Raw genomic sequence first — 26,749 nt, forward strand, 5'->3', positions numbered from 1 at the left:
TCATCATGAGAGACCATGAGAGATTTGTTAATTTAATACTACCATCAAAATCATGTACAATAAATCATCTGAGCATTACACGGTTGTTGTTGTTTTTTATTGTAGCCTGTCACCTTGTACCAGCCTTGTTGTCATTGAGAAAGCACTTCTAGCTGTTTGCTTGGCACAGCCGTTGTGTTGATAGTTTAGACACCTCATCATATCAAAGGGGAAACCCAGCGGCTCAGGCTTCAACTTTGGACGTGGTTCTAAATTCCATTACATGACCCTCAGTTACTGATCTCTCATACTGATTTAGTACTGCTGCTCGGCCTACCTTAACGGTATAAAACAGTCTTTATTCAGTTCATTTGCAGTATACTTTATTTGTACAACAGCTTTACAGCAAAAAAAAAAAAAATAGAGCAGATGTCACTAGAAAGACATCACTAGTTTTTAACATAACCTGTGCTTTTTTTGTTAATTTTACAAAGTATAACCAATAAATGACTAAATTCTATACAAATTTGTCTGAATAAAAAAAAAATAATAATAATAATAAAATAAGTTGTTTTATCTTCTACAAGTGAATTTAGGCATCAAAACATTATAATTTTCAGTAAAAAGTGGATATTAATTTTGAGATTTATCTATTTAAGTAAATAACTGTTGGATTAAACAGTTGGACTCTGAACTGGAATCTTAGTAGTGCTGTGTTATATTGAGGATAATCCATGTTTTCCTTGTGCTCCGTTCAGTTTTGGAATCTGTGAATGACTGACCCATTTGTTTGAGACAAAGCTTTAGGAATTTGGCTCCTTACGATATACCAATGTCTGTACCAGTAATCTCAGAGAGAGTCTGGAGCTACAAAACCCTTGTCCAGACTCTTGTGGACATGCCTGAGGCCTGAGCTGTTCAGGTGCTCTAGTGTTTGGGTGTTTGAGGTGACAAAAGTGGGCAAGAACTTAGGCTCTGTGTCCACCAAAGCATTTTAAACCAGCTGAAAATGCCAGGTACTTTTTTGACAATGCCCAGCTGTGAGTGCTTGAGAGCTCTTATGGATAACGAAATGCAGCTCCAAGCATTTTTCATGTTAGTATCGTTGTAGTCCGGAAATGCACATTTCAGAAATATGCTTTAGCCTCAGGGAAAACGCTCTTTGGTGGATACTGCCTTACAGATGTGCTCTATGGTATAGGTCAAGGAGTCTAGATACAAAAAGGCCTTGTATTTGGGTGGGAAAAAGGTGTCTCAGCCCTCACAGGTCTTTGAAAAGGTCTCTTTCATTCAAGGCACTGGAACCACACCAGTTCGTCCTGCTCAGCAGAAGATATAACCGTGCTTCTGTTCCAGCATCTGGGCTGCACTTGAGTCATGACATCATTTTGGAAAAGGAAGTAATGGATTTGGAAGTTAGTTTAAGAGAGGCAGGTTCTAGTCTAGCCACAGACTGCACAAACTGTGTTTGTTTTGTGCTTGTCTGACCCACAGAGTGTAATTTGATGTATAAATAATTTCTGTTTTAATTTTCAAAGGTTTTACGTTGTTGTATCATTATTATTGTATGTTTCATTTCATTATTTTGTACCTGTCATTAACTGAATAAGGAATAGCATACTTTTACTGTTTCTCTTACTATTCTGTAATATGATAATAAGCTAATATGCTATTCCGAATTCAGCCATTGTTGATGTTTCCTCTTCCTCTTCTATTGATTTATTCTTTAGTCCTGTCTTGTTATTGGTTGCTGTTCATCAGTCCTGTTTAGTCCTTGTGTAGTAGATGTGTCTTTTGAGCTTGTTTCCCATGTGCTTATAAAAATTCTCATGTCTTGTCTTTGGTGTCATGTAGTGTTGTTTTAGAATAGCTTGGTTCTTTTGTGAATTGAATATGTTTCGGCTGTTTTTGCTTCATGTCATGTTTTTTATTTATTTAATTATTAATGGTTCTGAACTGTTCTTGAACTTCTCGTGATTATTTTTGGGTTCCTGATTCATTGCAAAGCAGTTAATAAAGTACATTGGGGTTCACTAGTGGTAGGGGATAGGATGCTTTTAAACAAATTCTAATGAATATAAGCTATTGCTTTGTGAAATGATTTCAAAGTTCTCGAAATGCCACAAAATGAGCACATCTGCTAGATGTAATTGAGTCGAAATTTGGATAAAAAAATAAAGGTTTTGACTACCCGATCTCATGAGCAAACAACTAGGCTATTTTACAAGGTACATATTTCACATTAATTCTTGTGATGTAATTCATATGGGAATGGGTGATTTTGAAAAATAGTAATTGTAAAGAGTATGAAAAGGTGTCTAAGCCCCTAAGAATCAGTGGGGGGTAAGCACACAAATGAAATTGTACAAACTCGAATGACTGCAATTCACCTTACCTGATATCTACAAGACCAGTTATTGAACATCTGTTGTTTTTTGTTGACTGTAAAAAAGATGTATTGATGAAGTCAATGAAAAAGAAACAATTTAGTAAGCCAAACAATATTTTTGGTGTGGGAAACATTGCTGAGCAGTCGTGTTCTACAGAGCACAGCGGAAGTGAGGGCCTGAGGTCTTACCAGTCCTGCTGATGTGTGTGTATTTTTAAATTCTCCTAATGCCCCTCTGTGGGCGTTCAGTTTTGGAAAACACAGTGCTTTCTGGGACGTGAGTGAATGTGTCCTGTGAGTGTGAGTATTTATGTGTAAAGAGCTCTTATAGTTTTCCCATATTGCCTCATCACATTTGTTGTCCATGCGCCAAAGGAAGGTGAGAAGGTGTTTATGTCTTTCAGTAGATTTGTCTCAGCAGTGACATTTGGCCCTCAAAGAAACGGGTACATTTCTCCCGTGTCCACTGACCTTGCACAGCTGCTGTGTGTCATCAGAATTCTGGGCTAGAGGTTTGGGACTTGTATCTGTCAGTTTTCGTGTTAATTCCTGGTGTTAGGAGGGGACTGATTCTCTCTTGTGAAACGTTTGAAGTTAATCCTATGAGGTTGCTATGGGTCACCAACTCTTACACAAGAGCACTAAACAGATTAGAATTTAAGAAATTATATGTAATTAAGTAAAACCGAGCTCGGTCTTGTCATGTCACATGTAGTTGTCTTTATTGGTTTCTTCAAGAACCTGTCTCAAGTTCAAAAGAAGCATAGAAACTCCATGTTCAGTGTTAACCCGTATGACATGAAAATAATTAACCAATCATATCTGCACTGATATCGATTACATTTAATTGCTATTATTGTTTATTTAGTTATTATTTAAAGTTTTCAGGATATAATTACGTTTACATTTATACATTTGACAAATGACATTGCATTTAAGGTGTACATGTTATCAATTCATGCACTCTGTTGGAATCGAGCCCATGACTTTGGCGTTGCTAGTGCCATATTCTACTGTTTGAGTGTTTCCAGACTAGCTTTTTCCCTTGTGAAAATTTCACCTGATGTGGAAAGTAACCCTTAACATTTTTAAAAATGTCTGAGCCACAAGCATCATTGTAAACTTTTAAACTTTTACGCATCTTTCCTGACTAAATGGATGGATGCAAAAGTGTAAAAAGTTAAACAAATTAATAGCGTTTCGTTTTTCAGTCTCGCTCATTTGCACACATTTCATTGCAAAGCTTTAAAGGAGACCTATTATGCTCCTTTTTACAAGATGTAAAATAAGTCTCTGATATCCCCAGAGTGAAGTTTTAGCTTAAAATACCCCACAGATAAATTTTTATAGCTTGTTAAAATTGCCACTTTTACGGTATGAGCCAAAACGCGCTGTATTTGAATATGTTGCTTTAATGCAAATGAGCGGTTGCTCCCGGAGAAGAGGGCGGAGCTTCAAGAGCTCAAGCTCCGGCATTAGCAGTGCTAGTCTTTGCAAATAAACATTCCACGATTAGTACAAGCATGAACTTTACAGAAAACATACTCTGTTTAAAAGCCAGTCATCTGACTGTACTGTGCATAATAAATTCACATTTATGAATTACACAGACAGGGAGCACAGCGTGATAAAAATAACAACATAGCTGGTCTCGTGGTGCATGCTATCACAAACATTATAAGTGCCACTCGTGATTATGAGCTCAACAAACTCAAGCGATCGACTCGCATTGCTTTCATATGCAACTTTTAACTACCACATTCCTATTCACGATCATTCATGGGCAGCACCAGTGAAAACAGGCAGAGACAGTGACTACGTTTACATGCGCACGAATAATGCAATTATTTCCAATAATCAGATGTCATGAGCAAAGCTCTTACTCCCGTTTACATGCAATTTCCATTATTCTTATTATTCGCTAAGAATTGTGTTTTTTTTTTTTACTGCCATTATTTACATATCCCATTGCACAGCACAAATGATGGACTCAGAAAGAGCAGGTGTGTTTACTGGCCGCCGTTTTAATTTATTTACGCTTTTTCGGCGCCATAGAAATGTGTGGAATTTGTTTGCCTATACGCTGCCGTTGCGTTCTCGCCATTTCTGTTAATACGATTATGCTTGCTGAGATTATAAGCTTAATCGCATTATTTAAATCGAAGTATTGCGTTTACATGAGGTAAAGTTTAATCGCAATATTGCCAAAATGTAATTATAATCGCATTAAGAGGGTGCATGTAAACACACTCAATGAGAGCTTTAGCATCATTAGCCTTACAGAGTGCCAAGAAGCTCTTTCAGAAGGGCAATTTGGAAAACAAACACATGATACTTACTTTGTCTGGAGCTGACGTTCGCGCACAAAGCATTGGTATTGATCCCTACACTTATTGGGGACCTTACCAATTTTTTCAGGGACATTTCCTTAGACAATGAAACTTAACCACAGTGTCCTCAGCGGCTCAGATGGAGGGAGTCTATGGAGACTCCTATGTTTGTTAGTGCATCCCAAAACACAACACTTGAAATGCCTCTTTGGCGCTGACATTGTATATCTCCAGCAGCTACAGCAAATAATCAGTAATGGTGGAATCGGACCGCTGTTTCTCACTCAGGGCTGTGTCTATGCTTATAGGGCAGTGTCACAAATGGGCGGGACTTTTTCCCCTCAGTGACGTGAACAGAGGGAGAATCTGAAGCTGCTCTTCTGAGAGACTGTTTATGATTTTTTTAGATATAAAAAAATGAGTGGGTGGATTTTTACCATTATAGGCCGGTTGTTTTCACACACTGCGGCCACACAACTGTGTTCAAACACCTTATAAAGGTGATTTTTCCATAACCCTTTAAAAATAAGCGGTTAATGAATGTGCACTGAAAAGTTTAAAAACAAAAAAGGGGTTCACTGTGAAAGAATGTTGCAAACTTGCACAAGAGTGCATGCAGGGAATAAAGCATAGGGCTTAAGAGGCAAAGGACTAATGCATTCCACGATCGCTCTAAAGCAGCAGCAGCCGAAGCCATTAGGACGGTCTGCATAAAATCACATAAACGAAATGCAAAGTATTGATTGTTGATGTCCCTCTTCTTCGCTCCATCATCAGCCATCAACACCACATAATTTAGGCATTAATTCTCAAACTTTTATAACCATAGTTTACTGCAATATAACAGAGTGACGAGAGACTATTACTATTCTTATTTTACTTGTGTCCTTATGGTTAGGTGACACATGCAGACAATATTGGCATTTACTGAAGCACATGTCCAGAGCTTAGAATACTGTACAGCACATCCCCAGCACCTGTTTCAGAGGGTTTATCTTGGCCTTGACATCAACAAGATGGCCTTTTTATTGATTCTCTCGATATGACTGAGTGCTCGTTTAAGCAGAAGTACATTGATCCAGCATATAGTTGGCTAAATGTTTGATGTTTGCACAGTGTGTGAATTACAGCCACTACAACTTTAAGGGGGATTTATATTTTTATTTTCTATTATACTTTCTTGTAGTTTTAAGGGTGCAAAATTAGTATTGTGCAGAAATCTGTGTCACAGCAAGTTAACGTAAATAATTTGACATTTTAAACAAACACACTTTATTTTTGTTATAAATTAATTTCATAAATATATAATATCGAAGGAAGAGTAGTTAGTAGTTGGTCAATTTATTTAAGTAGCCTATGTTAATTGTCATGTTTGGTGATATATCAACCTCCTCGACTATACGTGCCATGACTGACTTTTTGGCACGGTAAGTTTTATTTAAAATGTCTGTTAATTTCTTTTAGAAGGTTCGAGTCTTTATTAGAGGAGCCAGACCTCCCCAAACCCCCACAATACGCACGCTGTGTTGAGAAAGCAACTCTGTTTTGACAGTTGACTCACTGAGGTAACGTTTGCACAAGGGCGCTTTATTGTTGTTAAAGCATGTCTCTGAACCAAACCCAGTCGTAGCATCTACATTCGTCGTGCCGAACACCTCAATGGAAATCTCGGAAAAGATGTGACTTTGTCCTGAGGGAAAACAGAAAGCATAATCCGTTCATCTAAATTTGGTGGCGGTGCCAGCCATCCCTCCCTCTCCTCGAGTCTATCCTGCTCTCACTTTCATCAACATCGTGCTGCGCGCAGCACGTGTCGATTACGCACTCTCTCCGTCTACACCGCTGAGCGTCTTGGACTCTATAATATGTCACGGACTTTTGGGACAGTCTTGAAATGACCGAACTACGGGCACGACTTTGAATTCATCTCTCACGGACTGGCTCCGCTTCTCCCCAAGAACCGGAATGAGCGTCGCGCTCCGGAGGGGGAAAATCGGGCATGTCTTTTAATTCTAAACATTTATTGTGTTTGCTTAGACAGGAAAACTTGAGTTACGGGATGCTTTGGGATTTTTTTGTGCCGCTGGATGTATTCCAAACTTTTGAGTAATTAATTCGCACGGTAGCATCTCACCATGAAGTGCTCATTGTCCAGTTGAGCAATGTGGAGTCAGGGTTAATGAACGTGTCTTTGTGATTAGTGATAGTGACCTTAAATTAACAGTAATAACATGTATCACTATATGAATTATTATTAATTATATTATTATAAAAAATAATGTATTTTTATTGTAGTATGATAATTATTTACCTATCATGGTGTTAGAAATTTGAAAAAAAAAAAACAGCTCTGCGAATCAGCTGTAAGACACTTAAACAAATACAAATAGGCCTAATCGTTTTCAGTCATTGGGGAAAAAAGACAATATTGGCTAATCTTAGCTGTAAATGGTGCACTAGTTTGCGTGTGTCAACACAATAATGTTGGGTAGCCCTTCAAATAACGGAGGCATTAGGATGCTGGACCCCCCTGCACCCAACGATGACAGGCGGGTTGAGTTTGTGGCTCTCACGGCTGTTCACACTGAAAGAAGCGAGCCGTCAACCCCAGAGCGCGGACACCCGTCTCACCGCACCGGCCTACTGGGCACACCACTGCCGGTGCCACCGGGCCGGAGGGCGACCCCTTCTGCCTCCAGCAAACGCTACAGAAAGTTACAGAACAGCCTGTACAACGTGCTGGAGAGACCCAGAGGATGGGCGTTCATCTACCATGCCTTCATGTAAGTCACCCACAATTTTGGGATGCACTTTTTTGTTTCCCATTCAGTTTTTGTTTGTCAAAGTCTTAAGCTAAGCAAGAAGCGTGTTGATAAATGACCTCAGAGAAACAGTTAATGAGTGGAATGTAATTTGCTCACACATATGGCCCACCTGCCATGCGCTCACCTGGAGTCAGTGGCAGTCTCTAATTCTGAACAAGCTGAGTCGAGATATTTTCCTATTAGGTGACCCTTTCAATAGACCATATCATTTCAGCATCAGCCAAGATTGATTTTCATCTCTCACAATTGGATTAAATTCCCATGCTGCGTTCTTTCAACAAATCAAGTTTGCTTGAATGGGAGAGCGCCCGTTTGTCATTTACAGATGCATTGTATATGGCTTTAACTTGGTTGAAATCATAAAACGCCTTGGGATGCTCTAATACAGCACATTATTAAATGTTTATTCATTGTTGCTCATTGTGTTGCCAACTTAAAGGGCCGAGTATTTAGTAAGAGATGTAGAGCAAGTGCTCCACCATGCTAACTTTGACAATTGTTTATTCAAAGTTAGTTATTAGCCCACTTCTCTTTGGTTGAGAGTCCTGAATGGTCCCTATTCTAAAATAATCCACTATATCATTGTATTTGACTGGTCAGAAGTTGTTCCCTGCAGGCAGGCACGTCAGAGGTCATTTATGGATGTCTATGACTATTTAGCCCTGTGCAAAGGAAGCAGGTGTTTGATGTCTTTAAGTGTTGAACATTACGATGTATTTCTTTCTTGTAATCTGATTTTTCATAAGAAGGCCCATTTTGACAGTTTTTATCCTCTGAATGAGTAAAAGCGGAGAGATAGACATTAAAGCGGAGAGATAGACATTGCTTCCACTCTCTTACAGTTTGAGTGCAGAAGGGAGCTTATCAGAGTCTCTCATACCTCTGCCTGTCATTCATCTCCCTCACTCAAAACCACAATACAGAATTCATTCACGATCTCCTATTGACTGCTTTTTGTTTTCAGGCCCAATCTAATTGCAAATTCCAAAATAACTTGTAATTGCACAGCTTCAGGGTAAACAATTCAAGTTTGATTTAAAAATATGTATATTTTGATTATTTGAACAAGTATGGGGTGCAAATAACATTATTAATCTTTTTGCACTTTAAAGTCAACATGATTTGCTGGTCTTTTTTTTCACTTTTACTACTGTAACATGACGTACTTCCAAGTGAAACAGGAAAATCAATGAGAAAAAATGTAGGGTGGGACTTGATTTATCCACCATGATTAGCACGCGGAAAGTGGGCGTTGGATATCAAAAAGGAGCCAGACATAATGTTATTTCCTAAAACAAGACCAGGGACTGGGTCACAAAAAAAAAAAAAAAAGTGTATAAGATAAATTGTGAGAAGTTTGTAAGGTTTAGTTTCTGAGAACATCTGGTTTCTTTTTTTTCTTTTTTTTTGAATAAAATTATAGATTTGGTCTGGTCTGTATGTATATTATACTTATGAGGTTGACTTTAATACAATAAAAACTAAAATAGGCAAAAATGTACAGACATTTTACCATCTATGGACCTTTTTTTGAAGTAGGACACACCTGACGGCCATTTTTAAATGTAAAGTATGTGAAGTGTGAGTCAGAAGGTCACTAAAGTTCCAATACTAAATCTAGGCTCAGCAACTATTTCTGTAAGTGTTACGTGAAGTACCTTTATTAAATGGTAAATCACTTTTGGTCAACCTGCTAAAAGAGCCTTCCCTTTGTCCATGAAGAGAAGATGTCTGGTCTGGCGTGTTTCTCCCCAGTGTAGTTTAAACAAGTATAGCGGTCTCTAAGCCACTGCCACTATTTGTTTACACCATCTATGTTGAGCACTCTCTCCCTCTTCCTCTCTCTCTTTCACTCTTTCCCTCTCTCACCCGCACACTCATACTTACTAAATGCACACAGAGTCCGTATATATATTATAGGTCATTTTAATATATAAGGTAAATTTTTAGCAGTTCATTATCTTTGTTTGAAATCGGGATTAATAACAATTATTTTATTAAACGGAGTTTATACATCAAACAGTACTCAAAACAGTGGATATTTGCTTTCTATACCTAATGGAATGTAAATATTTTCCAGAATTAATATTTCAGTTTTTCACTGTATAAATGGGTCTTCATATATGAAAATAAATATTAGTCTTTATATTTTTGGAGGATCATAATTGGGGCTCCATATACTTTTATCTGTCCTCTGAAACAGGTTTGGTGCAGCTACGATACAGAGAAAATTGAGAAATACATTCAAAAACTTTTTTTTTTCTTACTTTCGGTATTGGCGTAGTTTTTTTTTTTACGGCAGATTAGTTGACAAACTTCAAGGTTTAGGAAAATACTTTTGCTCTTGAAACTGAACACTTTGGAGCAACACGGTAAAAATGTAGATGAGCATTCTTATAATAACATTGGCTCTCTGTCCAATGAATGAAATACAGTGAGGAGTTATTAACAGTACCTGATATGTCAAGGTTATGGCTCTCAAGTTTCAGACACCCTGTGTCTAATTCTCTGTTTCTATTAACGCCTGGCCATGTGGCATTTGGGTGATGTAAATTCTGTCAATGTATAGCACTGGTTTCTGAATATACCATCCAAGAGCAATTATCATGACATGGGCATCAATGCAAGTAGATGTCCGATAAATAGTGTCTATACACTTCTTTGACACATTCCAGTTAATTGCTATAGTGTACTTCAGCCAGAGTCTCTTAAATGTCTGAATTAGCCTGCGAATATATCCCTGTGATAATGGGAACTTTAACTGTAGATTAGAACCATACTGCGTGGCTTGGGGAAATTAAGTAGCACAATGATCACTAAATTGAGACTGCGATTAAGCAATGTGTAATTTCTTAATCACTTAATTAGCTCTGCCCTGCGAGGCTGCTGGAGGCAATGTGTTTTTCTCATGGTACCTTGTTTTTGGCACAATTGTTGTGTAGAGCTTCTCAAACACGCTTTTTCATTCTGATCTCATGCTGAACACTCTTTCTCTATCTAAAACCCAGCAGTTAGATGGGTTTTTTTCACACAGATTTTAAACATGCCTTCTAAATTAAATGATAGGGAATAAGGTGAAGTGGTCGATATTTTGACTCAGAAGTGGAAAAGTTCTAAAGGACAATTTGGATGGAGTTAGCTTTCTAACCAACAGTTGACTTACACTTTTTAACAGAGGATATATATTATTCCGACACACTGTATATATTATTCAGATATATGTTATTCAGAGTGTCTTGTCTTAAAGTTGTCATTTTATATATATATATATATATATATAGATAGATAGATAGATATACATTATATAATATTGTATTATTATATTATATATATATTTATAGATTAAATATTTTTATCAGAGATAATATAGATTATATAATAATGAGTTAATTGAATATTATAATGTGAATATTATACCATGCACTGATACTACAGTGACAGTTGTGAGCATCTTTGATTTTATTTATTTATTTATTCATTTATGTATTACATTTTTTTTATATATACAATTGATAGTATTGGCATTATTACTTGAACCACCAACTTATTTTACCCTGAAGGATGAAGGTTCACAAGGCAGCACAATAAGAAGAAAATTTGTAGATATTTAAATCTTATGTTGGAAATCTGTAATCAGGTAATCTGCTCTGTGACTTTTACTGAGGCTGTGGGAAAAACAAATATAAATCTTTTGATTTGGACAGGATTTAAATCACAAATTACATCTGTGAAAATGCATTTTCTCCACTCAGTTGGGTGAAAATGGAGCATTACATGCAAATCAGACCGAAAGGACACCTGCTGCTGATACTGACACAAATTCCTTCGGTTGTGACACTGAGTCTGGAAGCCTGTAAAATGTTTATGCATGGGACAGGATTCTTTTTTCTATCACCCCTACCCCAGATTAAGATGTCTTGTCAGAGGCTAAACTTACAAGCTATCAGAGTGTTGACGTGACGTTTGTAAGAGATGAGGGTCAAAGGTGAACATATGTAATGTACATGAGCGGATGCCTAGGATGCAGCTGGAGTTTTAGTAGGCCAAAGCTGACCTTTATGTGTTTTCCACAGCACCACATATAGAAAAGGAAAAGGTTCTTGGACTGTAAATGAGGGCAACGATGCCAGGAGTTGTTAAACAGTCTCAAACTGAAGAGGTGAACAGCAGTGATTACAGTGGAAAACATCTTCATCCCTCGAACAGCCCTTGAGTCACACTTCAACCTCACCCTACAAATTAAACAATAAATGAGCTCTCATTTTGTTAAATGACTTCTCTATTTATGAATGACTTTATTTATTTCTTTTGTTGTTGTTTTTTATTAATGGAAACAGCGTTGCAGCTTAATATAATAAAAATGCATTGGTATTGGCTGCTTTAGCACAAAAGAAATGGACGTAGCCAAACAAGAAGGAAAATATGGACGTGAGAGAAGGGAAAAGTGAACAGGCCTGCATTTTTTATCTCCTTTAGGATTCAGTATGTTTAGCAGTTTTACCCATTCTTTAAATTTAAGTAGTCAGCCAGAAATAACAGCTTGTCCAGAACTGATGCTCGGTCCCTCAAAGTGCTGTACACTTGAGTTTGAGTAAATAAATATATTTTAAAAAAATTGCACTCCCTCGGCACAAACATGTAGCCTTGCGCAGTGGAATTGCGTGTGTAAGAAATGCTTTTGTGCTCATAGTGCTGTTACGCTGTTCAATAATGCATTTTGTGCTTTTAAAGAAATTACGCAGCGATCATAAATCCAACGGGGATAGGACCCACCTCTCCAGGGAAGGTCATTGAGTTTTCTTCTGTGGTGGCCGTGACCTTGTCAAGTCTAGCTGCTGACCAGAGGGGCCACCAGGAGTTTTAGGATATGCAGCATTAAGGATCCCAGATTTGCACAGTAGATTTGTAGCAAAATGATTTGTAGACCCCAGACAAACCACAGATAGTTGGTTCTGTCCACCTCCAGATGACAAGGCAATGATTTAATGCACATTCTTTAGTAGGCTTTTAAACATGATGATGGCAGACACTTTTCCAGTAAGCTATGATAAAGAGTGTTGAATGATATATGGAATTGTATTTCCAGCTTTGAGTTGCCTTTTTTAGTGTTTAGTGAGATGTTTCAGTTGGATTTTATTTAATGTTTGTTTTTGATTTGGTTTGATATGTTTATCATTTCCTTTTATTTTGTTTTTGTTTTTATTTAATTATATATTTTTGTATTTTATTTTGTTTTTCATTTTGGTTTAATTTTTTTTTAATAGTATGTTTAACAGACAATAAATTACACAATTATGATTTTGTGAACCAACAACATCAGCATCAGAGCGCTGGGTGTCTTAATCACACATCACTTTATTTTAAAATGAATCGAATTGGACCCAGGATGATTCTGAAAGAATACTCTGCTGTTGCTGTAGTAACGAAACTCGTGCGCATCTGATTGACAGATAAACTGCAATATCAGTGTTGTTTTTTATTTTGTGGATATTTCAGCTAACAGTTTGATTTGTCCATTCAATTGAACAACATTAATTTAAAGTTAAAGTCTCTCTGCGGCGACTCAGGATGCTGTTCCAAATCCTGCTGCACCACACTTACTTACTGCTGCCACTTACATAGTTTACAAAAAAAATAAAATCACATTATATTTGTCCCAAATTATTGTTGATGTTCATGACTTTATCATAGGCTGAACTCAAAAATCTGCTGAAGCTGCTTGCCTTAAAATTTTAAGTTGGCTCAACTTTTCTTTTCTTTTTTTCTTTTTTTACAGTGCATGAACAACTATATTTTTTGTATGACCATCATCATCATCATCACATCAAAAAGTTTAAATCCCTAGGCTGAGGCCGTGCAAAATAATTCAAGGTTATCCATTTTCCATAGTCTCTTCATTTTCCCTGACATCTCTCTTTCCCTCGTGTGTTTACTTTTTTCACTAATTATTTTCATCAACACATCTCCACCTTGTTGCAAAACAACCACCTCATTATAATTTTACCTAAATGTCAAAATTGGTACAACAATAGCTACATCCTGAATTAACACTGAACATGTTTTTGCATTATCATGGGTCATGTTTTGTTCTATAAGGAAAATTAACCATGGTATTATTAGGCCTATGGTGAAAGTAACCTTTTTTTTTTTTTTACCAATTGTATAACCAGAGTTTTACTACTACAAATACCATGGTGAACTATATAGTGTAAAACTACAATAGTCTGTTTACAGATGCAAATAAAAAAGTGTCAGCACTTGAAGTCCTGAACAAGACAGCTTTGCCTCTCTGCTCCACCTGGTCGCTTCCACTCCATTCACGAGTCTCGCATCCTTCTGGCGGAGCGTGCGCGAGGCGAAGCGCGATGCCAGTCAAGACTGACCGTTTCATGATTTATTATTTTAATTCGTTTTTTTAGTATTAATATTATTGAATGGCGAATTCGGAAAGAATCACTTTAGTACATTCGGCAGGCAACAAAAATATGTAGGGCAGCCTCCAGCGGGCCAAATTGGCTGCCAGGCCGCCGGGAATTCTCCCGGTACTCCCGAGTCCGCCCCTGATAGGGAGCTAATTATAGGCATAGATCGCGCTCTCTTTCAGTTTGCTCTGTTTTGTCAAACAAACACCACTTCAAACTCATCGATCCAACTTTGTTCATTCCTGAATGTGGGTTTTTATATGAACTGTTTTGGACTGCTGTCTTGAATTGGGTGCAATACCTGTGAGTTGTTCTAAACACGGCTGTGCTTCTCGTCCGGTGTGCGACTACATTCCGCACATGTATTCAATGCGCGCCCTTGAGAGCGTGCAGTCTTCTAACGTGTTTTCTTTAACTTGTTAGGTCATATCTATGATTTGACGTTTCAGATGCGTCTGAAATGACAAAAACATATACATATTTTGAATTATTTGATCAAAATTATTGCTAGGGACAGTCTGGTAGTGGCTGGATATTGGTAGGGACAGGATTGGTAGCAAACCCCCCCCAATTCTACGCCCCTGTCAGAATGGAAGCTAGTTATGCTATTTGAATGCTTGCTTCAGGACCCGTATTTTATATTGAAAATCATGAGGTGATCCATCACAGTATCAAAATGGTTTATTGAATATAACTTTCTGCTCAGCATTTTCATTCATCCTGCTCATGACTGCAGTGTTGCTTGTTTCCCATTAGCCTGTTTTTATTGGTTAGCGTCAGTGGAGTGTGTAAATTCTGCCCCATTAAAAACACCCAATATTTATTTAGCTATCACTCTCCATTCCATGAAAAGCTTCAGCAGTGTATTATCTCTTTTTCTCACACCACCTTTAATTTCCGCTCAAGCTACGGCTCTCCCTCTCATGCCCATACTACTCCACTGCAGTGGCTATCCACTCATTTGACTAGTGGTAATAAGGTGAATTAGGTGGAAGAAGAGGAAATGCCTTTTGAGTCTTTCTGCTAAGTGCTAGTTGAGGGCACATTTAGAATTGATTGTTAAGTACTTGTGAGTGGACCATAGCCTCAGGTCTTTGGCTTCACTTAAGTATCAATATGATAGTCCAGTCATTCCAGGATGAAACATAGACGTACATAGTTTGTTTTGAATTAAATTTGCTAGTTTTGTGTTGTTTTGTACAATGAAAAGGTGTTTCATAATGACTTGTTTGTTTGTTTGTTTTTGCAGTCATTTTGTTTGTTGAATTGTTTGTTTTGGGTTCTGTTTGTTTTGTTTTATTTATTTATTTACTTTTTTTCATCTAGGTTTTTTTCTTGTTCTTTTTTTTTTAATAAGTTGGATTTATTTTTTGTCGTGTTTTTGTTTTAATTTTTTCTTAAGTTTTGTTCTGTTTTGTAAAAAACTGTTTTGTAAAAACTCTCACAAGGTGGTGCCCTGTTTTACGGTGGTGCTGTTATTTTCTCAGTCTAGGACTGAAGGCTGTTGCTCAGCAGATTGAGTTAAATGAGGTGTGTGTTGTGAATGCTCTCTTTATCTGCATTAGTTCACATTGTTTATTAAGGCTTTGAGTGACTTCATTATGTTGAATTTTCAGAGGAAATACAGAGTAGGCTGCTGAAGGTTACTGGTCCTATAGATGTTCTTATTTCTCTCTCTCTCTTTCCTGGGAAAAAAAAAACAATAATTAAGCAAAAAATTAGATTAGCATCAAGCTAATTGTATTTTATTAGAATGGATGAGGTGATTATGCAGCAATCACTCTCACGGCCTTTAGATGTTTGGGTGGTGGGTCACTGTAGTCCAATCAGGAATTCAGGAAATGTGAGAGAAATTTTGCCATTTCCAGTCAAGACCAAACATGCATGGGGAGTTTTGTTCTCCGGCCTCCTTCAATGAATGTTGCATCCCTAGATTTCACGCAGTCACTCCTCACATCTGTGGCAGTGCCTGCTGACACTAAACTGATGTCTCATTCAATACCCTGTCACATTCTGTACATGGTGAAGCGTCCAGCTGGCACTACCGGCTTTATTCAGGTTCCTGATAAATTTATACCATTGGAACGTTATTCAGTGCTAATGTTAAGTACGTGTGTGGAGAGAGAGAGAGAGAGAGAGAGGGTTGTTTTTTTTATTTTGTGTATCCATGCAATGGCTGCTGCCAACATGCCATCCTTTTCTAAAGGTGATTGACAAACAGACTAAAATAAGATTTTTTTTTGCCAACACTTATGGTGAGATTGTAAGTTAAATAGGTAATATTAATAACAGGAAATAATGATAAGCCATTTTTATATTCCATAATTTTGTTTAATAATTTTAATAACAACATTATGTTAATTTATACATATATTACCGTTCAAAAGTTTGGGTTAATGTTTTTTACGTTTTTTTTTTTTTTAATTAGTATTTTATGCTGACCGGGGCTGCATTCATTTGATAAAAAAATGTAAAAAGAAAAAACTAATAATAATCTTGTTAAATAGTAGAATTTAAAATAAATGTTATCTATTTAAGTATATTTTAAAATGCATTTTGATCCTGTGATGGCAAATCTGAAATTTCAGCAGCCATTACTCCAGTCTTCAGCGTCACGTGATCTTTCCATTTTTTTTCTTCCATCAAACACAAGAGTTTATTCTTCTCTTGTCCATACAATCAAAGTCAGGGAAAAACACCATTAAAATGTAAAATAAATAGTCCATACAACTTCAATTTCATTTTGTTCTTCACACAAAGCTATGCAAGTTATTATTCACTCTCTACTGCAGTTGTCATATCTCATTCATGTTTACGCATATCCAAATATATGACGTCATGCTGACAACCATCATTGCTTCTTTAGATGTGCCTTGTAGCCAATTGTGATACAGAAATGTTTATATGTGCATTTTCAAATTATGTAAAAGATGCAAATAAATTTCAATTATTGCGAGAGCCGTTGCAGTAAACGGTAGCATGGTGCGGTGGTTCGTCCTTGTGACAGAGCGCTGGAGAAGAAGTCCTTATGCGGTGTATTCATTTCTCCTTTCGGGGCAGAAATGTTTCCCGCGGGACGACCTGTCTCTCTCAGGATGAGGCGCAGCGGGTTTTAAGTTTCCAGGATAATGACGAAGAGGAGATTGGATTGTTCTCCAGCTGATAGTCTAGTGTTCTTACTGTAATTTACAAACGCTGACTCAGGGTTAAGATTGTGTGTATTCTGCGCTTTGTTAGTGTTATTTTTTTTTCCCAATGAATCACAGTGATTAATTGCCATGTTAATCTAGCAAGTGCATAACTGCCAGTCAAATCACTGCTTTCGCAAAGTCGGCCATGCTTAACAGATTTCCTAGAGCGGGTAAATAGTAAAGCAACCATGTGTGATCACAAATTTGTATTTGTGCAACTTTCGTCATGTTTATCATGCAAGGAATGCAGGAACACTCTTTATTTATTGACCTAATTCAGTATCCATCTGAATCTGTGAGTCAAAACACCCCCTCCCGTGGAGATAAGACAGCGACCTGCATTTGAAAGCACAGAGTGAGACGGAAAGACCAAAGGCCCAAAAGTGCATAACCGTCATAGCGTGTAACGTGATCCAGACTAGTGTTGATACCCCTTTAATCTGCTTTAATCTCTGTTTATGTAATGTTATTTTTGCCAGGCAAGACTCAGATTCTGGTGCAAGCCTTTGACCGAGGCTTATTTTAAGTGGATGTAACCATCTTACTGCACTCAGGTGGTTTTTACAACTCCAGACATCAAAGTTCACCACCAGAGATGTAAGCATGATAGGGATGCTTCAAATACTTCTGCCTTTAGAACATTGTCTTGTATAAGTGTAGTTGAGAGACATTTCTAGCATTTGATCCTGCTTTCATAAACACCTTAACAGTGAATGTTAGTCGTTTGATGTTTGCATTTTTGAGGGGTTTATGCTGGGGTCCTGAATTTATTTTGGGGTTAAAATAAGGTTAGCCACTCCTCGTTAGCAGTGGCATCATGAATTATTAATTTTATTGTTTGCCAACCAAACTAGTTAATAATACTCTGCAAACTAAGAGGGTTCGTCACAGGGGGTTTATATGTGTATTATTAATGGTTAAAGCACCATTAACTTAAAATGTCTGAAAGTCACACTCAGCAGTATAAAATGCTGTTTTTATCAAGTGCATGTGACCTACATGCTGTTTTAACCTTATATCTGTATATAAGTGCATGTTTGTGTACTTGTGCGCATGTGTATGTACACAGACAATAACCACTCGCACTTTTTATTTAAAAGTGCTCTGAAAATTACCTGTTTGTTTGACTTATAACAGACAGTAGATAGTTCAGACAAAAACTGAAAATTCTGTCATCAATTAATTATACCGCTATCATGTTGTTCCAAACCCAATAAAGCTTTGGTTAATCTTTGGGATTACAAATTAAGTTATCTTGAAACCTGAGAGGTTCCCTCCATCTAAAGTCCAGGTATCCAATGTGACAATTATCAGCCGAAGTGCCCGTGAGTTCTGCCAGAGGGCACTCCACCCCATTCCCTTGCCACTCCACCCCGGACTCCATTTCAGTTACCCTCTGCCTAGGAACCAATAATCTGTTGTCACCTGTTTCAAATCAGGAGGACTATAAAAGATGCACTCACAGACAAACACGTTTGTTTTTCTAGTAGTATTCCTAGTTTCCGTGTTTCTTCCTGTGTTTTCCTAGATTCATAGTTTTGCCCTGCCTGTGTTTTGACCCTGGACTGTTTCCTTATTTCTGATTGTTTGCTGCCTGCCCTGACCATTGCCTTTTATTGGATTACTCTTTTGCCTCGCCTGATATTGTCTGACACGCCTGTCTGACTACGCTCTTAATAAAGCCTTGCATTTGGAACTTCAACTCCGTTGTCACGTCCCCATGTTACAATTAAAATTGAGAAGATCCAAAAAGGTCATTAAGGCATTGTAAAATTAATCCATATAAATTGAGTGGCTTATTCAAAAATAATTGTTTAGATGTAAATAAAAGTATTTTATAGTTTACAGGAACAATGAAATGTAGTGATTGAAAACATATTAATCTTCTACTTTTGCAGACTAAAATGGTTTAAAATGTTAAAATGGCTCAAAACTTGTCACACTACTCTAGTGATTATTTTACATAAAATTTTACAATAGACACATACCTTAAAGTTTTGACTACAAAAAACGCTATTGTGCATGAAAAAGATACTATGCATTGACTTTCGTGAAAACGTGCCCCAATTGTTGGTGGAGAAAACATACTTGTGTAATTGGACATTTGACATTATGACTTATTATTCTTAAAATTCTGATTCTTAATGTAATTCTGTGTATTTAATTTGCATAGAATGATTAGAAATGGAGATTTTAGTAAATAAGGAGCCCATGTGAAAGTCTTTACTGAAAAATGGACAGAGCTAACCTCCCACTCCCACCTCCCTGCTGGTTGCCGGTCGGCAGCTGATGTCTTGTGTAAGTCCCCTTAAGTGTTGTTAAGGCACTTTAATTTATAATGGCAGGTTCTATAAACATGTCGGGAAACCTCACCATAGCAACATGACTAAAACAAATTCATAATACAGAGAGGTATTTATAAGGGCTAGGATCCTGACGACTCTCACAAAGTGGTTTGTTGTTTGTGTATCTGATGTGAATGAACATTTTAGTGAACTAATAACCACAAACTTTGTTGCTAGTACCAACATCCATTTAAAAAATACTAAAAATGCTATCAGTGATGTTTTATAGAATTTTTGAATACAGAGAGTCAGTCTGGCCCATTGACCTCCTAATTTTTGGTCATATTGACTATCTTTGCACTTTTTCTATTAGTTGCAGTTAAGGTCTGTCACATCATTATCTACTATAAATCAATTTATTCATTGCAAATCTTAATAATTAATAGTGTTTTTTTCTGTGATCGTAGATTTTATTTCCATGAAAGAATAGTTTTTATTTTGGAATATTTTTTATGTTTTCCCTGTGTTGTTAGTTATGGATAGAGCTGTACTGAGTATGTATTTGGATATGTAACAATGAGGTAAAGTTTTTACAAGTTATTTATTAGGCCTGACAGATCCAAGTAGGTGTGTGTACAGTATATGTGTGTGTGTGTTTATCTGTGTATGTGTGATACTATGCATGTTTTTCTTTGGGAAGCTACCAAAGCTTCCTAGCATCTGCTGGCCTGGATGCTCTTATCTTGGCTCTGTTTCCTACAAGAAGTCATATGATGAATGAGAAGAATTCACAGATGATCTTGGTGTTTCTTGTTGTGTCTCTCTTCTTTGCTCAGTGGTTCTATTAAGATAACAAGACAGCCAGAAAAAAAAAAAAAAAAAAAAAAACAGATCATTCAGATCAGCATGATCTCTTCAGCCTCACTTTTTCTCCATAACCTTGCTTCCTCTTTATATATATTTTTCTATAAACTATATAGCAATTGTATTTTTATTAATGGATTTTTTTTATTTCTTTTAGGATATTAAAACAAATGTATTTATTTTGCTTATTTAGCTATTAAACAAAATCAATTCTTGTCTTGGCAATTACAGATTTGCTGAATTTTCAGCAGCCATTTACATCATTCTTTCTACTCCAGTCATGATAATTTCTTATTTCTTTCTTAACATCAATGTTGAAAACAGTTATGCTTGTTGATATTTTTGTGGAAACCATGATAATTTATTTTAGGATGCTTATATGCTCCTTATATGCCATAAAAATGTATTTTATTCGAAATGGAAATGTAACAATGTAACAATGTAAATGTCACTTTTTTTTATTAATGCATCCTTGTTGATAAATGTTCTAAAAAAAAAGAACTCTTACTTTCCTACTTTGTTGAGATATCTCTGTTAGGTTAGATGGAATAATATTATATATCTAACATGTGTTTGCTGCATCAACTGTAACTGTATCAGTAACTCCAGGTTAAACCTCAGTAGTGATGAGACAGCAGTGGTGGAGTCTCTGTACTGTGTTTTGTGTCAGTTTCAGCAGTGTTGACAAGGTGCTGCACCCTTGATTACACTCTTGCGTGCCACTGTAGTCGTTTAGATGAACCAGAAGGACCATGTTTGAAGTCTTGGTCAAAGATGGTAGCCTGCTGATCTTGTAAATAGTACTTTGAATGATAAGCGTAATGGTGAGATAGCATTTGGCGTGCTCTATAAACGTCTCTTGTTTGCAGCCAGCCAGATTGTCAGTTAATAAGGCTGTCTTCAAAAGAACGTTCCCACCCGAGGGTCAGAGGGACGATTCTGTGGCATCTCAGCCAAACACAGACACTGACGCTCTGTGATGAGGCTTGTGTAACTTTGATTGGCTAAATCTTTTTACATAATTCAGGGGGCACTTATTTCTAGGAATTGTTTTAGATTTTTTTCCGCCCACGGTGTTATGCACATTTTAGGATACTGTGTAAGTGTGTGTGTACATATTTCTAATACACACAAAATATATACACTTAAATTGAGGTAGATACATTTTTTTAATTATTTGACAAGAAGACATGTACATAAACTACTATGGAAACACTTTTACCAAATAAATGTATATATGTGCATCCAAAAAGTATTGTTCTAACCTATTATACTGAAAGTTTAGCCTCTAAAACAGATCCTTAAAAGCTATTTTAACTATTTAGGGTTGTGAAGTTACATCCAAAACACTTGTTGGTGTCCTTTGACCCTTACCTATAAATCTATATGTCTTTCTATGTTGTTGTGTCTTTTTAAGACACACATACCCTTCAAAAGTCACCTATGCTCACCAAGGCTGCATTTATTTGATAAAAAAAATGCAGTAAAATCAATCATATTGTAAAATATATATATTTTCATGTAAATGCATTAGGTTTTGATTTGGATATATATTTTTAATATATTTAATATATATATATATATATTTTAATTGATATATTTATAACATTCTAATATGCTGATATGGTGCTCAACATTTTGTGTTATTATGAAAGTAAAAAAAAAATAACATTGCCTAATATTTTAATAACGTTGCCTAATATTTTTGTGTAAACCATATTAAAGTTTTTAAAGATTCTCTGAAAAATAAAGTTTAGAAGAACAGCGTTTATTTGAAATAGAAATCGTTTGTAACATTATAAATGTCTTTATAGTCACTTTTGATCAGTTTAATGCATCTTTGCTGACTAAAAGTATTAATTTCTTTCAGAAAATTAAATCTTACTGACCCCAAATCTTTGAACAGGTAGTGTACTTTCACTACCTAACACTTAGAAAGTAATAGCCTACACCAAGTGCAATATCTACTGTTGCGCTATAATCTTGTTTTGAAGTAAAGATTATTTATTTTTATTTTTTTATTTACATTTTAATTTAGTAAATGTATGCATGATAGTAGGGTTGTGCCAATAGACGATAATATTGTGTGTCAAGGATAGTCAGAGATATCGCATGTGGCTGATTCCTTTGACAATAGCAAGACTATTATTATCATTGTTGTTAGTATTATTATCAGGCTAGTAATACTATGTATGTAATATTAGGGCTTATTTGTTTTTTTCTTTTGCATTTTTACAGTGTTGCGCATTATAACCAATCACATACGATTACGTTGAGCTTATAAATGCTATGACCAATCAGAGGCATTCAGATGAGTCATCGCTGAAAGCGCCTGGCAGACTGCATTCAGCTCTCTCGCAAATTCTCTCATCATAAACAACAAAGTTCAGATATACGTGCGATGTAAGTTTTAGAGATTTATTCATTATGCAGTGTAGACAGCTTCACTGATTATAACGGAAGTGTTTTTTAAAGTGTATAAACTTGCGTTAGACTGAAGTCAGTTGATGTTCTTTGGTAATGTAAATGTTCTTTGCTCGTTTTCTGTTGCTGCTGTTTGAATAACTGAGGAAATGTAAGCCTTATAAATTATAATTAGTAACTTACAATGTTTCTATTAACTTATCATGTTAAATACAAATTTAGTCCAATTAAAACATTAGGCTGCTTTTAGCCTTATGCTGGAGTTGGTTCTCATTCTGGCACTGAAACTAAATTAGCACGATAATATTGTATATATCGGCGATCTCACATGCTGACGATTGGACGATATGACAATACAGCATATCACCCAACAACGCATCATAGGGTTAAAGTTATTACATGCCACATAAAGGCTTTGCCGCTGACCACCGAGGATGTGTAACCTTTTCCTTTTTCTCACACCCTTGAATTCCTAAACATCTTAATCCAGTCAGTCTCAGGTCAAATGTTAAAGCCACTTCTTTCTTTTGTTGTTGTTCAATCCACTGGCCAGTTCCTGTTAATCTCATAATCCACTAAAGGAAATTCCCACTAAATGAACAGAAGTTCTGTCTATTTCTGACCATTTAATTGCAGTTTCACTTCTCTAACCGAACAAAGACCTTGGCTTGACCGCGCACCTATTAAACAATTATCCATGCTCCATGCTGAACGTGTTACTCTAAATCAAGAGAAAGTTTGGAGGTTCGTATCCATACAAAGTGGATTAGAGTAATGAAAAATGATCAGACATAAGTAGAAATATTTGGTTGTCCCATAAATTTAATATTTTTAGATTTAGAAATAATTAGTGCGGTCAAACGATTAATTGCATCCAAAATTTAAGTTTTTGTTTACATAAAATATGTATGTGTACTGTGTTTATTGATTATGTATATATAAATACACACACAGTATATATTTAGAAAATATTTACATGTATATACACTTATATATTTATATTATTATATTTTATATTATATACTGTATACATATATTTAATATATAAACATAACATATTTTTCATATATACATGCAAGTGCACTCATATATTATGTAAACAAAAACTTTTATTTTGGATGTGATTAATCATTTGACAGAACTGTAAATAATACATAATGCAATGTTTTTGAGTGAGCATGCATGGTATATCCAATGCGATCAAATAATAGTAACTTAAAAGAGTAGATTTTAAACTTATCAATCATTGTTTGAATCAGAAAGCATCCAGTTTGGAATGTAATGAATATATGAAGGAAATATACTGTGTGAGAGCTATTATTTTGATCAATGGGGCTGTTTTAGATTCATTGATCCACAATCATGTAACCTGTCCTGATATATGACTTCGGTATGGCTTGATGCCACTATATTTATATGTAGTTTAGATCAGAAACTTACAATCTGATCAATAATCAGAACATAAGATTGTGCAGGTAAGTGGATGCCGCTGGCTGTCCCTGCGCTGCAGTATAATGACAGGGAGAAAAAAAGGATACATTTAGAAACAAGTCTGCATTAAATCAAAGCTTCTTTGACAGAGCTGTGGGCCACATGCACCAGTTTCTCCTCACCTCATGTGTAAATAAAGGCATTATATTTTGCAAGGGTTCGGGCTTTTAGGGGTGACGTTAGCAGTGCATTGAGCGGTGAAATGTCAGCACATAAATACTGGAAATCTGGGCAATGAACTGTGCGCGTGAAAGAGTGCAAGTGTGCAAGGTGTGTGTGTGTGTATGTGTGTTTTGAAAGCACTGCTTCAAATCCTTTGCAACTGTGCAAGTTTGTGTATATTTGTGCGATATTGAATGTGGTGTCAGGCACATTTTAGGAAAAATTTGATATTTTCACAAAATACATATTCAACTTGGTTTGTTTTTTATTAAACTTTATATTTAAAATATTTACTAATTAAATATGTAATTAACCATTAATATTTGATTGATATTTTATGATTATTAGAATATTTTAGTTACATTTTTCTTTGCTGTTAGATTGTCGGTCTATCTGTAATACCGTTCAAATGTTTAGGGTCATAAGAGTTCAAATCTCTTACTTTATGTTCCACATCTGATATTTACCATTATCATGCAGTAGTTTGTTTTTCAATATAAAATTGCAACATGGAAGGTAAGAAGTTTTTGCATGTGACATCGTGTTTGTTCAGGATATGGAGAGGATTCTCTAATTGTCTGCTCATGGTAACAGCATTGTCTGTAAATGTCAAGCCTCTCATCATCCTTCTGCCGTCCAATTAACATCTCTCACTGCTCTTCTGCTTTTCCTCTCAGCAAGCTCAGCATATATCCCACTCACAATACAGCAACTCAGTGGCCTGTGATTGTGCCCTTTCAAACTATAGCGTGAATGAGAGTTTCGAGATAGCTGAGTGTGTTCAGAAGGCCACAGAGTGTGTGTGTGTGTGTGTGTGTGTTGGTGAACGGATGTGTGACATGAATGAATAGTGGAGACGCAATGATAGATGCCATTTGCAGTTGGCACAACAGTATATCAGTGATCTGATTAAAATGAAGTAATTTATGATCTTCCGCTTACATAAAGACTGCAGAAGAGATGGTGTTCTCACAGCTGAATTTGCACTAAAAAACACTACAACAGCATAAAAGTGTCATAATAGTAGTCTGGATGCGAGCCTCAGCAAAGGTGAATAACCACTTTTTTATGGTTTGCTCCTCACACAAAGGTATGGAAATCTGCTTCTGCCTCAGAAATAAAATAAATAAATAAATGTAATTACAACTTTTCTTCCTCGTAATTCTGAGTTTATATCTTTAGTCAGAATTGCAAGAAATAAACTCAGAATTGTGAGATGTGAACACAATTCTGAGAATAAAAGTTAGAATTGTGAGACATAAACTGTAAATTGCGATAATAAAAGTATGAACTGTTAGATAAAGCAACTGCCTTATTTATATTTTATTCTTTGGCGGAAGCAAAAACAGAATTATGACATGTAAACTTGGAATTCTGAGGAAAAAAGTAATCTCTGTTTTACCAAACTGCACGAAACAAAGTCTGAATTATGAGATAAAAAGTCACAGTTATCTTTTTTTTATATTCCATGGCGGAAACAGGCTTCCTTACAAAGCTGGTATATACTGTTTAGTTCTTTCATTTGTTCTTTGTTCATTTTGGACTTGACATCGCATGTTTACTATGATCTTAGATTATGTGGTAATGATTCAAACATTTTTACTTTCGTGCTCCTCTGATAAAATGATACAGTTTTGGAACGACTCGAGGGTGAGTAAATAATGACAGTAAATTAATTTTTGTTGAACTATTGCTTTAAGTCAAGCAAAACATAAAACTGAACCAAACAACTTTGAGGACTTGAGCAGTAACTAGTATTCCCTTTCCATATGGGAAGTGTGCTTTTAAAAATATTTAAATGACCTCATAATAACCTCATTCCACATGCAGGGCAGTTTTTCATGATTCAGTAGCTGGAGCCTGTGCCTTCTTCTGGGAAGTGTCTGTGTTCATTTTCACTGATAGTATTTCTGTTTGTATGATAGGTATCAGTGTTAACCCTGTTTCGCTGACATTAAGGATTTATGCTTTCCAGACTGGTTACAGCTTTACTTCCTGCTCTTGTGTTGTCTGCTCCTGCTTCTTCTTTTTGACATCTTTCACAACTGTGTACAGTGTATTAAACACTGACTTCCAATTCCACTTTACAATTAAATGAATTATTTTGAACTTAGCAGGCAGCTCTCTAGACTGTGGATAACAGATTTGTGTTATGGATGGATTGTTTGGTTTTACACAGTGTTTCCCAGCAGAGCTTGTGTTGCCAAACCTGTGTCTTGTTTTATTTATGCTTCAGAAATATGTTTCCCCTCATTAGAACAGTTGTTTTTTTTAATTTTCAGTTCTTGGAATGTGAAGATGGCCGTATACACTCTTAAAAATAAAGGTGCTTAAAAGGTTCTTCAAAGCGATGCCCTAGAAGAACCATTTTTGGTTCCACAAAGAAC

General features: G+C 36.2%; 1 protein-coding gene across 1 annotated transcript in view; it reads left to right on the forward strand.

Moving 5' to 3' along the window:
• Positions 1–7,179: 7,179 nt before the first annotated feature.
• The window catches only part of LOC306847439 (potassium voltage-gated channel subfamily KQT member 4-like), a gene marked incomplete at both ends in the record, with an annotated part of 41,085 nt that continues 21,515 nt past the window's right edge, over positions 7,180–26,749 (forward strand). Inside the window, one exon of the mRNA XM_079381393.1 lies at positions 7,180–7,481. Coding sequence (XP_079237519.1) covers positions 7,180–7,481 — 302 coding nt within the window. The remainder of the gene's footprint in view (positions 7,482–26,749) is intronic.

Source organism: Barbus barbus, assembly GCF_936440315.1.
Source record: "Barbus barbus genome assembly, chromosome: 27".
Taxonomy (NCBI): domain Eukaryota; kingdom Metazoa; phylum Chordata; class Actinopteri; order Cypriniformes; family Cyprinidae; genus Barbus; species Barbus barbus.